This window comes from Gigantopelta aegis, chromosome 10 (genome assembly GCF_016097555.1).
Source record: "Gigantopelta aegis isolate Gae_Host chromosome 10, Gae_host_genome, whole genome shotgun sequence".
Classification (NCBI taxonomy): domain Eukaryota; kingdom Metazoa; phylum Mollusca; class Gastropoda; order Neomphalida; family Peltospiridae; genus Gigantopelta; species Gigantopelta aegis.
In genome coordinates this window covers 59,893,979-59,907,848 of record NC_054708.1, presented here as the reverse complement: position 1 = coordinate 59,907,848, position 13,870 = coordinate 59,893,979, and the positions used below count along the sequence as shown (strand labels likewise).

The window sequence follows — 13,870 nt, the reverse complement described above, 5'->3', positions numbered from 1 at the left end:
ATTTTTCCTGGAATATGCTGAAACAATTAAGTTGAGTATGTCAAGCTATTTTTTTTTTTTTTTTTTTTTAAACAACATTCAACCCTTTGGACCCAGATAAAATGTATAATATACATTCTCTCTTTTCACCTACATATTAACAAAAAATAAAATAATAAATGCCCACAAAACATAAAAAAAAAAAAAAACATCCAAAGGTCAGCCTTTATTTCTAGCTAGGGTTGGGTTTTCGAAAACATTTTTTAGGCCTTATAAACAGATATGACTATATAAAAACTTCCTAATATTCCTACCGGCGTCGTGGTTAGGCCATCAGTCTACAGGCTGGTAGGTACTGGGTTCGGATCCCAGTTGAGGCATGGGATTTTTAATCCAGATATTGACTCCAAACCCTGAGTGAATGCTCCGCAAGGCTCAATGGGTAGGTGTAAACCACTTGCACTGATCCATAACTGGTTCAACAAAGGCCATGGTTGGTGCTATACTTTGTCTGTGGGAAGCGCAAATAAAAGATCCCTTGCTGCTAATCGGAAAGAGTAGTCCATGTAGTGGCAACAGCGGGTTTCCTCTCAAACTCTGTGTGGTCCTTAACCATATGTCTGATGCCATATAACCATCAATAAAATGTGTTGAGTGCGTTATTAAAACATTTCTTTCTTTCTTTCTTTCCTAATATTCCATAACCTATCGGATAGTAACTGCCATACAGAATCGATCAATTCTATCACCAAAAGCTCTCTCTATGCAACACATGCTCCGATTCCTCTGTGTAAGTCCAGTAAATGCACAAATTCACACAAATACATTCTTAACTCGGGTATTTTTAGGAAAAAAAACCCTGCCAGCATAATATATTATAAAGGCATTAACCTTGGTTATTACGCATTATAAAATATTTTAACCTATTGCAGTCTTTTTACCATAAAAGGAAGACATTTCTTTTTAAAAATGTGTTTAAATTATGAGATTTGGCAATGTGTTTCTGGTTCTGATGTACTGAAGCAAGTAGGGTTGGTAACTTTAAAATGAAAAGTGGGCAGGACATAGCCCAGTGGTAAAGCGCTCGCCTGTTGCGCGGTCAGTCTAGGATCGATCCCCGTTGGTGAGCTAATTGGGCTATTATTCATTCAGCCAGTGCACCACGACTGGTATATTAAAGGCTGTGGTATGTGCTATCTTGTCTGTGAGGTGATGCATATAAAAGATCCCTTGGTACTAATGGAAAAATTTAGCGGAATTCCTCTAAGACTGTATGTCAAAATTACCAAATGTATGACATCCAGTAGCCGATGATTAATAAATCAAGAGTTCTAGTGGTGTTGTTAAACAAAAACTTTTTGAAATGAACTATTTCTTGATCTTTGAAGTTAGCGATAAAACACAACAACTGGCTACAATTGAACAAGTCCTTCACACGCAGCCAGATTGAAAAGAAAGCTCTCTCTTGCTGGTGGCATCTTTCTCTCCCGAAGAGACTCCAAGGTAATAAAAACATTCCCGCTTCCATCATCGGAGGCTAGTGACTTCAAGTTAGTTAACAGCTCTTTTGTCTTCTTGGCAATGTCCTAGAAACATAAGTAGGAACGTTTACATAAGCCTTAAAAAAAAACCTGTGTCTTTCAGTTTTCATCCTTGACCTTTTTTGCCTTTTTAAAAAAAAATCAAATCCAACCAAGAAAGCGTAATCGGCCAAGGTGTTCCTAATTTATTGCAAAAAATCAGGGATAATGATTTTCTTTTTCTTGTTTTTGCTTCCAAAAATTTCAGGGTCGCTACATAAAATTAGAGTAGGTCAGGAAATTGAAAACATATTTTTTTGTTAGGCCTTAGCATAACAAAAAAATTACACGTTAAAACATCATATATATTGGTTTTAAGTATCTTTGTTACTACAGAAATTGTTTTATTTATTTAATAGTGCTCGTAGAGATGATATATCAAATGTGATAAAATGTTTGGCAAAATTAAGGCAATGATAACAACAGTAAGATCACAATCGTATAACAAAAGTTTGATCTGGAAACGAAGTAGCAATGATGGACAGACAAAGAGATATGGAGGGAAGAGAGATATCCATCAAAGATTTTGCTGGGCCTGAATAAGCAGATTTACTTTAATGTCATGAATAGAATAATTGAACTTTAATGATATGAATATGTAGTTGTAAAAATTGAAAAATATGACACTTGTAACTGACTTTAAAAAAGTGAGTCTACATGAAAGAATGAATAAATGAATGAATGTTCGCTGGGGTGTCATTAAACATTCATTCGTTCATGTACTTACCTTACTTAAAGGTGCTATGTCACGGTTACATTTATTTGTTATTAAAATACATATTAATTGATCCCATACCTAATCTTTCCATAAGTATCCCAGGAATATTGAAATTGTAATATGCTTTATAAAAAAGAAATTATTTAAATTCAGATTGTGAATTTTTTACTCCAAAATTGGGAATACAAAATAACAGTCTTTTGGGAATGGTAGCGAATAGAATGATGCTGATTATCGAAGTCTAGATGAATAGGTGATAAAACCCTGTTTATATTTCAAAACAAAAGCTAATAATTAATTCTGATGGGATGCCACCATCATGCAACATTGATATAGCACTTTTAATTAAATGAATAAGCAAGCTTACTTTAGCAATGTGAATAAGCAAGCTTACTTTAATGACATCTTGGTCTGTGTTTTCAGGCTTCTCGGCGGACTCGATCATCACCATGCTGATATCTTTGTGAAGTTTACCAAGTGTAAAATATTCTGCAAAAAAAGTTCAATTAATTACCACTGTTTCGTATATTTACCAAAACCAGTTTTTCACACACACACACACGCACAAAATATATATATATATATGTATACTGAAGGCCAAAAGAAACTTTACCATTTTCAATTAAGAATTTAAGAAAAAATTAATTGTTTTTAAAAAGTAACTCAATCCAAAACACATAGCCCAAACACAACAATAATGTATGCAGAAAATTATACCCGCCCACTGCACGTTTTGGGTGGAACACACAGAAAAGTGAAAAACTCTTGCACTATGAACAACAGCAATTGCACGTGCAATAAGGGTATAAAAACGGTTTAGACGGCATTGTCAGACATCCACACAGATAAAAAAACCACCATAGGAATGCCACGACTGACACCAGAACAACGTGAGAGCCCTGGGTATGATACAGATGGGAGCCACTCATGCCCACATCGCCAGAACCTTCGGTTGTTCCCGTGTTACTGTTACAAACTTGATGCAACGCTACAGGCAAACAGGGCAGACATCAGACAGGCCAAGAACAGGCAGACCCAGGGTGACTTCGCCCCGTGATGACCAGTACTTGCGTACCTTGCATCTACGAAATCGCTTCCTGACAGTGACGTCATCAGCAATGAATGCCTTAGGTCACAGGGTTAGTAGACAGACAGTGGCCAGGTGACTCAGGACTCATGGAATAAGGGCTTACAGACCATATAGAGGACACTTACTGACACCACAACATCGTCGTTTGAGATTGACATGGGCTAGGACTGTACGCCGTTGGCAGCGACGTGATTAGCTGCGGGTTCTTTTCACTGATGAAAGCCGGTTCTCTTTGTTCAGAGTTGATGGAAGACAGCGTGTGTACCGCCGTAGGGGAGAACGAGTGGCAGCTTCTTGCGTTCAGGAGGTCGTGCCATATGGTGGAGGGAGTGTCATGGTGTGGGGAGGTATCTGTGCACAGGAAAGGACACCATTGGTCATCGTTCACGGAAACTTGACAGCTCAACGTTACAGGGATGACATTCTTCGTCCAACTGCAATACCATTTCTCCAACGGCAGCCATGTGGTGTCATTTTTCAGCAAGACAACGCCAGACCTCGTACAGAACTTCCTTAGAGCCAACAACGTAAACGTATTGCCGTGGCCTGCACGCTCCCCAGACACCTCTGGGATGTTTTGGATCGCCGTGTTCGACAACGACCACACCCTCCAGCCAACCAACAGGAACTGATCCAGGCCCTTCAAGAAGAATGGCAATGTGTCCCACGTGACCTCATCAGACGACTGATTTTTTCTATGCGTCGGAGAATTATTGCTTGTATTGGGGCAAGGGGTGGTCACACATGCTATTAATGTGACTTGCTATTGGACTTGAGTGATTGTCTGTATGCTTTGCATGTCGTCCATGAAGTTGAAAGCTCGATTTGTGTCACTACCTCGCTTTGGGAAAATGTGACGTCTTATCAGATGCTGAATGACACTCATTTTTAGTTATGTTAATGTTGACATATTGATCTAGTCAATATATTTTACCTCATGCGACTATCTTTTGTTGTTTTTACACCAGAGTGATTTAAAACTATGGTAAAGTTTCTTTTGGCCTTCAGTATATATATATAAAAATAATTTTATACCGAAGGATTTTACACAGAAACAATCATCACCACTACTACATGTTACTAGCGGACTTCATTAAATCAGAAGGAATTCATACATTTAACATTAATATTTTAATATTTCACCTGTGATTGCTATTAAATGGGGGGGGGGGGGTGGGGGGTGGGGGGACACATAAAAAATGGTTTACCTTTTGCTTGAGAGGAAACTGTTATTTGGTTTGCTGGACCATTCACAAAAATATCATACAGATCAGACCTACACAAAAAATAAAAAATAATTAAATCAAGGCAAAATTGAGTATGGAGCACTATTAGCATCTGTCATTATGCCCACACATTATGAAGAGTATATTAGTAACAATTGTTACATTTTGTCTGTACATCTTGCTCTGCTTTTTGATCTTTCAAGCAAATTAGGAGTAAGTTTCTTAGTTTGTTTTGTTTAACGGCACCACTAGAGCACACTGATATATTAATCATCAGCTGTTGGATGTCAATTGTTCCATTAGTAGCAAGGAATATGTTATATGCACCATCCCACAGACAGAATAGCACATAAATTGGTCTTTGATATACCAGTAGTGGTGCACTGGCTAGAGCGAGAAATAGTCATTGACAGAGATTGATCTTAGACTGACTATGCATTGGGCGAGTGCTTTCCCACTCGGCTACGTCCCGCTTCAAGCAAACTAAGCCAAATATAAACGTGTGTCAAGCATAACAAGGTGTACTCAATTTTACTCAATTCTTTATTGAAACTTTGAGCAATAACGGCTCATCAGTATATATCTTCTTATCCAATCAAAAGTGATGTTATAGCATTGCACAGCTATTCAACATGTGAGTTACTCGTAAATCTATTGTATTTAATAATTCTAGTACCACAGCATCCTCCCCTACCACCCCCTCCCTGCCCACCATCATAGCTACAGCTCTGTCGATGATGCCTCTGTCTTAGGAAATTAATCCATCTGTTAAAATTACAATGAAGACAGATTAAGTAAACTAAGGTACATTTTGTTTTAATTTTTGATAAAAACCAATGATTCTGAGTGTAATATCTATAAAATTATTAACTCGGAATGAATTCTGTGTAATTTAAGTCATCCTTCAAAGAAGGTTGATCTACTGTAACCCACTATTAATTGATATATATTTTAAGTTGATATATATTTTTAATATAGTACTTTTCTTTATATTATACTGACAGAAAAAAAGAGAGTCAAAGTGATTTTTGACAGTCAGTTGAGTAATAGAAAATATAATCTTTTTAATGCTGGCCGTATATAACATATGATGGTATTTAATACCTGCCCTCAATTTCTGCTTCAGTAAAGCCCACAACGTAGTGATTTATGTGTTTCACACTGCTGACGTCATTCTCTGTTAAACTCAAGAATGGATACACAACGTCCCAGTTCTGTCGGTGCCACACTAATGCAGGAAGAGATCTGGAAAATCAAATACTGTAAATCAGGAAATGTTGGTTTTTAAATTTGTTTTTTTGTGGGGGGTTTTAACACCTCAGACATTTAACATCGAGACAAAGACATTTTAGTTTTTTTGGAAATTACAAATATGAGATGAATGGTGAAGCCTAGAACTAGGCGGTAGACCAATATATACCATTTGGTATCAGTATCATGTCAATTCCAATTTACCGTACCTACCAAATTTCAAAATACAAAAATTTTGGTATTGAAAATGTTATCCGCCATTTAGTAAAACACTAACAATACATCTGATGAACACAAAATAGCTGAAAAGAAGAGAGAGACGAGGGCCTTGTGTATGGAATTTAATTTTATTTAGATGAAATTAGCAGGTGAGACTTACCTCTGGCATGCATTTAAAACCGAATATATCGAAAATACTGCTCGATAATGGGTATTGTCTCAATACTGAATACCGTACCGATACTAAGGTAAATCACCCCAAAAATAGTGATACTGATACAGAACATGAAATTTCAATACAGCTCAGATCTAGTGAAGCCGCAGTATTTTCATTTCAGTATGGAACTACTTGACAGGAACATGCTCCACACTTGCTGTCAGTTGAGTTATCTCAGTATTACCTGAACCTGGAGTACATGGAACCTGCAGTATCAGGCAATGTTCACGAGAATAAAAATTTACCAAATTTATCTAGGCTAATACAACACGCTAATATTTCATGACGTTAAATTTAAAGAGATGTACAACAGACTGTTCCGAAAAACGTTTGTGCGATTGTTTTGTCGGTGATTGATATACAAACCGTGTAAAACTGAGGAGGTCACCAATGGAGTGGCGAGGAAAGTAGACTGCTATTCTTTTCTTTAGTAACATGGCTGTGTACAGAAGAATGGTCTCCGCTCCATGTGTCTGAATTATTGCTAGATAAACAACAAAAACAACAACAAAAACTAAAAAAATAAACTTACCAAATAATTACTGATACCTAAACCTGCACAACTAATACAACTTCAAGAAATTATACATTTCATTTCAACTTATTTTCATGCTTATATCCAATTAAGGTTCAAGCACGCTGTCCTGCACACACACCTCAGCTATCTGGGCTGTCTGTCCAGGTCGGTGGTTAGTGAGAAAGAAGAGGGTTTAGTGGTCTTACACATACTCATTGAGTCATTAAAACTCGCTCTGGGTGAGAGCCCGTACTGGGATGTGAACCCTGTACCTACCAGACCTATGTCCGATGGCCTCACAGCAACACCGCTGAGAGAAACAAAGGTAGATAATTAATCTGAAGCTACTCAAGACTGGCAGTAGTTAATAGGAATAGACAAAAGAAAAACACATAGAAACTCAGAAAGACAAAAGGTCAAAAAATGAAGCTGAAAATATTTGGATAGGCAATGAGAATTTTCTTATAGAAAACTAAATTCCTCATTGATAAAGTGGTGATTGTATTGGTGTCTCCAAATATTTATTAATAAAAATACCAAAAATGTAATATTTATAATTACTGAAAATTTAATACTGGTACATTTAATTGTAAATTAAAGTACTGAAAATATACTTTAAAATTACAATAATGAAACATGTACTGAAATATAACTAAACCACAGAACCACAGAAAATGCTATACAATTTAAAGATATACTTAAAATGAAATACTTATAAATAAACAAAATTCTTAACATATAGTATAACTCACATTTCAATTGACTGTTTGCAAATGCATGTCTTGAGTCAAAATCAATTACAGAAAACTTCCCGTTTTCTTCATTATTACACGTTCCCTTGGTAATAACTGACAAATAATGTTCTAACATATGGGCTGGATTTCCAGTCTTCATGTATTGTCGACTTAGCAGTTTACTGAGAGCTTCATACTTCTCTGGGTTGAAATCTTTTGTTGTTAATATAACTGAAAAATGTGTAACCTATAAAAGAAAAAACAATCCCATTAACTTAACGTTTAATGTAGTAATGCCATTAAAGAAAATTACCACAAAAATTTAATAACAACACTGCTAAAATTACAGTAAAACAAAACTATCAGATAGGGATAAGACCATTAATTTTTTTTTTTTTTTTTTTGAGTTTTGATACCAGACTTTGATTTATTTGCGATACTTTCAACAATGTACATCAGCTATCACACATACATTTTAATAAATTATTTTAAGAGCAACAAACTTTATTTTTAACTGTCACTTGTAAATTAATTATAAAAAAATGCATATTAAAAAAACCCTAAAAGACAAAACTATGTCTTGATTAAAAAACAAAAATACTATTTTTACCATTTTACCATACCACGATAACATGTTGGGTCTGGAGTAGCCCATGCAAACATGTCATGTGCTGTGGAATCAAGTGCTGTGATTGGAATTCCCAGTAGAATGCAAACTATGGAAACGCTGATGTACCAATTAAAAACAAAATAAAAATAAACCACGGAACACAAATTGAACAATGGTGCATCGAACCATGGGTCTAAAACTGCAAATAGCATTAACTGTGATCATCCTCCTGTAACATTTTCTTATAAATCTCAGCAGTCTTTATGAATGTGACAGTTTTATAATTATTAACATTTGTATAAACTGTATATGAAAATAAATTTGAAATTACTTAAAAGAATGCTTAAGCAAGGCTTTCAGACTGGTATGCATATTCAAAAATATATAATGCACATTATTGCTTAATATCAACAAGTATATTAGTATATTTAATGAATAAAACGGTTAAATGTGACGTCTATTGGATATAACGGGCACAGCCATTTTGTTCCATTCCAGTGAATACGCCCTCTGGCGAGCTGGTGGTTACATAATACTTAACGCGTAACGTCAGGAATGAGTCTTAGAACTAGAGAAACACAATCTACCTGGTTTTTGCGGGATGATAAATAGTCATACATTGCAATGTTCTGTAATAACATACATCCCAGTAAGCCAGCAATAAGTATATCTAGCAATATATATATATTATTTTTCAATACAAAATAAAACACCATTGTCAAAGTGGCTACACAACAAGTCGAAATAATTCACAATGTTTTGTCCAAGCATTAACCTACGTACTGAAATGATACACGGAGTGTTTTCTTAGTTAATTGGGCTATGCTGTTACTTGCTTCTACCGATGATTCCTGATTGGCAGGTGTATATTTGATTGGTAACCAGACAAGCCAATTAATTGATGCTGTCTAGACACAAAAATACATACCGGTATTGTATAATATTACCTGTCGCTCCTAAAATGGTAATGGACATGGTTTATTACTGTAAACTATTGATTAAGTAGACTTTTCGATCTAAAACCACAGAAATAACCAATTATGTAGTCCCAAAGACAAGAAATTATCATTTGGGTATCGTGGGTGGTTGTTTTTGCTTCATCGTAGCATATCAATAGGCCTAATAATAGTATACATTTTTCCTTTGGATTATTTAACAGAGGAAAATACTATAAACTCATTGTGTTCCATTAATACAACTTGAAATATATTTAGTTAAATAGTTTATTATATTATTACGTCATTTATCCTGTTTCATAAGTCAGGTTGATCAAAGAGAAGCGCCTTGTCGAAAATTACTGCTTTTGTTTACACTGTACATACAGGAGATGGTCAGGAGCTGACGTCACTTTGTCCCAAGCTAGCTGTCCCGGATGCCTCGAAAAGAAAAAGAAATGCCTGCCCCCAGTTAGCAAGAATAATCACTTTTTTTTTATTAACACTAAAGTTACGTGTTTTTCATTTGGTAAAGTGTCAGTATGTGTTGGTGGTCTGGGTATGCATCTTTCCAACACATAAGCCTCATGTTTTTGTTTACTCTCCCTTTAATATTATAAAATTGTACATTTGTAATTTCGTCATTGATGACAAGTCATTAAAATACAGATTTAAAAGAACCTTTTGTATTGATGGGCTTCCTTCAACTTCTGTAGTCAGAATGTAGTACCACGTATGCTGCCAGTGTGAATAAACAAACCCTGTGAGTGAATCATGACTTTTTGTCAAGCCAATCTTCTCTGACAGGAAATCTCGTTGTTCATTTGTCACCGATGGGTAGGACCACACCCACAGTACATCTCCATTTGTGTCTTTTTCTATAAACAAAACATTTAAAATCGTGACAAATGTATTAATTAGATACTTGATAAAAACAAAACAAAACAAACCATCATATCAGCTAATTAATAAGTATCCAGACTTGAATTCAATATCTTAGTAGGCACAATTAAATGCTAACCTCGAAATTTGTTTTGAGGGGTGATGAATTGCTACCCTAACTTAGATTATGGGGAGCCATTTATTTGATACCATATAAATAAAAGGGATGCTATAAATTATTCTCCTTAACTAGTTTCAAGATGGGGAGTGAGGGCGATAGTTCAAAATGTTGAGTTTGAGAAGTAGTGCAGTTTGTTCAAACAAGGTATTTTGCATCAAGTCTATGGAAATAATATGTATAACACTAACTACCACATAGTTTGCAAATGCTGGCTACCAGTTTTATAATTTTGTGAAATAATATAATACTGGCATCAGCACATCATCTGTCTGAGGTGTGTTAGGTCTTGAGATCAAATCCCTGTTGACTCTTAAAATATCTATAGACATTATGATGACGGTTATCAGAGCAGAAAAAAAGTGTAATCTGAAGTGGACTAATTATATATCAGCATTCTGGGAGTAATGAGACATGCAAAAAGCAACTTGTAAATTATTTGTATTGTCCAAGTCTATCATTTGTGACACCCAATAGCCAATGTGTATTTTTGTGCTGGGGTATGTTAAACTTAATTAACATTCATTCATTCATTGTCCAAGTTAAAAATAGGCTTTTATCATTAACAATAACATACCCTACACATTTAAAAGTAATGTTTTCAGCATTGATTTTGAATTTAGTTTTTTGTTCTTACTGGTGTTTGTTATTGTTGGGAGAGGGGTCTATTTATTTCTGTGTTTAATTTATTTTTACATTTCTTAAAAGGGGGCGTGGCGGAAGTTTCCCAAACATCAATAGTTTGCAACACATTTTTCATTAAATATTATATTAATTGAAAGAATAGACATAAATAATAAAAGCAGAAAACGAGCAAAATGGGTGTTATCTTAATTTTCGTCAATGGCCATCTTTTGTCTCACCTACAAGTCCTGCAGCAAGTAAATCACAGAGCGCAGCCATTTTGATTATCGGCCTTGTCAGATATAATGTATTCTTACCAACTAGTATAATTTTGTTTGAACATGCACTAGCAGTTTGTGTGTGCTATTTGTGCAAAGTAAATACATTTGAATTATCATCCATTAAAGGCTTTTGTAGGAGATATCGATGGCACTATAACTTGCGATATCTCCGCAGCAGATATCGCTTCTTATAATCTTGATTGGTCAAATTTTAATCACAAGACAATATTTTGTTACGTTACTGTGTTTGTTTCAGCGCTAAACCTACCATTAGTGACGTCACGCCACTGCCGTTCTGCTAGTTAACGAGTCTACCGCTAACATTCATCCTACATTACTGACATTGTTTACAACTGTCGCAAATGAAAAGAATGATAATGGATGATAAAAAGAATACACCCCTCGTGTTTTGTGATATCATAATTTATCAGCACTCGTTGGTAAAAGTATAAAATCCTCGGCAAGCCTCGGGTTTCATACTTTTATCAACTCGTGCTGATAAATTATGATATCACAAGACACTCGAGGAGTATCCTCTATATACCAAATCATGTATTCATAAATACATGAATAATATAAATGAGTTGTGTCATATATTGTGGTCTATTAATACACGCGCAATCAAAATATGATAATGATTTGAATCTTAATTTGTTCAAATTCTTTCTCTCCTTCCTTGTGGAATGACAAATTACTTGAAATATATACCCCCAAAAATACCAATTTTAGACAAGCTCTCACAAAACTACGTTTATGTGCTCACAGGCTGGAAATAGAGGTAGGACGTTATAGGAATATCCATAGAAATGACCGTATATGCCGGCTGTGCCAAAAAGAACCAGAAGATGAGATTCATTTTTTGACTCGGTGTCCAATAAATATGCATTTAAGAAAAATACTATACTATAAAGTCGGTCAAATATGTTCTGAGTTTACATTTCTGTCTGAACTGGAAAAATGTGTTTTCTTTCTTGACAGCCCAGAACAAGTAACTCCAACTGTTGAGCAATTCTGTTATGAAATGTTCAACCATAGTCAAAATGAACTTACCAGACCCTCTAGTACAACACCAACTTGAATAAACACGTATACACACTCAGTGACACTGCACACATTTACGTGTACATGTCATATAACTATTACACGTATACAATCATTGTCATCATTATTATTACTATGTGTCTGATCTTACCATTTTATATTCTAATTATGTATGTTGTCCAATGTATACCATGCTATGTTTATATGATTCATATATAAATAAATGATTTGATTTGAAATTTGGAATAATACATCATCCGACATTAGGAAGTGTTCATCATTGTACAGTCTAAAAGTTCAAATTAAAAAAGCAGACCCCACTGTACCATCTTAATTTCATGAAGGTGACAGAAGGCAACATATATAACTTAGTTAACTCCGTCTGGGTATCAACAATCTAAATGGTCATAAGTTTGCACGACATGTAAATCACAACCCGTCTTGTGTTTGTGGGCATCCTATTGAAGACGCTGAACACTTTTGGCGCTATTGTCCTATTTACCATGTGGTTCGTAATACCCATTAGTCTAATTATTTTCATTTCAATCGTAATATTTTATTATTTGGTGCTCCGAACCTTAGTAACCAAAAAATACCTGCATATTCAAATCTGTCCAGAAGAATATAAACAATATAGCTGACACACATATAGGCCTATATTATAGGCTGCTAATGGAAACAAATAATGGACCACACAAGTAGCAACAAAACCATCATCCGTAGTAGAAAGATAAGCGTGTTACTGATATTTAACCCGATACTAGTTAGTGACGTTTAATACCACATTATATATGTTTGTATTTTGGGCCATTCATAAAAAACGTACACATAAAATCTGGGATTTTCTAAACTTCCTCCCCCAATGCACACTTGCTCTACGTTTGAACATTCATCTCTCCCCTAGGGACAGACGTACATCATTTAATTCTTTCACACTGAAAAGTAAATTGGATAGTACAATTAAAAGCTCGGCGTATGCACTCCATCAGCTCACTCCCATCCCTCTCTACTATCTTCATACATAATTCCCTACCAACCTCCCCCACCCCCACCCAATGTGTACGTATATTTTATGGGTGGCCAATTTATGCCAGTAGTTGATTAACTTTGATCTAAAATGCCACGTGTTCCCTTTATTAGTTATTCCATCAGTACGTGTATGCAAAGGCGCTAAGTTCAAAATCACGGACTTGACAACGAGTACCACCGGTGTGGCAGGATATGCTCAACTTTCCCGAACACCTAATATATTTTGACAATGATTCATGAATGTATGTTACCACGGCTGTCTATAAATGTATATATCCGCAGAGTCTGTCTTGTGCAGATTTAAAATGGTCAAACCATGCACTCTTTAATGTGACAGTCCTGCGGACAGGTCAGGGGAGTGACAGTCCACCTGCAGACAAAGCACATGCCAGTGCTTCATTGTAGCAGTCATAACCTTGTCAAAATATCACTTTGACTGCTTTGTGCAGAGATATGACTTTTTATTATGGAAACAGTTTTGTTATTTAGATTTCAAATGTATAATGTTTGGGTGCGGGCACGTTGCCAAGTGCGGTAAGTGGATGCGTCCAAACATAAATAAATAAATAATAAAAAAATAATAATTCTATGATTATAAACAGCAGTTTCTAGCTATGAGTGGCAAGGTTGAAATCTTCAGTTCCGAGCACATGGAAAATGGTCCTTACTGCTGTTGATAACCACATACCCGGTAGTCAATTATGACGTGTCCGCTAATCTGATATTTTATACCCCTCATCTAATATAACGACGTTACGT

The 13,870-nt window shown here is 35.5% G+C and overlaps 1 protein-coding gene across 2 annotated transcripts; it reads right to left on the bottom strand.

Annotated features, from left to right (window-relative positions):
- Positions 1 to 1,213: 1,213 nt before the first annotated feature.
- Positions 1,214 to 11,039, bottom strand: LOC121384219 (DENN domain-containing protein 10-like). Of its 2 annotated transcripts, XM_041514504.1 has the most exons (8): positions 11,000 to 11,039; positions 9,758 to 9,954; positions 7,550 to 7,778; positions 6,647 to 6,764; positions 5,698 to 5,838; positions 4,576 to 4,643; positions 2,672 to 2,766; positions 1,214 to 1,565 (listed from the first exon to the last, which is right to left on the bottom strand). In XM_041514504.1, exons 1-8 carry the CDS (start codon positions 11,037 to 11,039, stop codon positions 1,392 to 1,394), a joined length of 1,062 nt encoding a protein of 353 aa, XP_041370438.1. In that variant the 3' UTR covers positions 1,214 to 1,391. The 2 variants fall into 2 exon arrangements, with proteins under 2 accessions (XP_041370438.1, XP_041370439.1); XM_041514505.1 differs by lacking the exons at positions 9,758 to 9,954; positions 11,000 to 11,039 and adding an exon at positions 8,142 to 8,389.
- Positions 11,040 to 13,870: the final 2,831 nt, after the last annotated feature.

Bases quoted from the DNA above. Each gene is read 5' to 3' on its own strand.
- LOC121384219 (XM_041514504.1), bottom strand. From the start codon at position 11,039: ATGGCTGCGCTCTGTGATTTACTTGCTGCAGGACTTGTAG. The intron at 9,955-10,999 runs GTGAGACAAAAG...TTTTGTTTATAG, and splicing joins ACTTGCTGCAGGACTTGTAG to AAAAAGACACAAATGGAGAT. The intron at 6,765-7,549 runs GTGAGTTATACT...TTGTTTATCTAG, and splicing joins TGCAAACAGTCAATTGAAAT to CAATAATTCAGACACATGGA.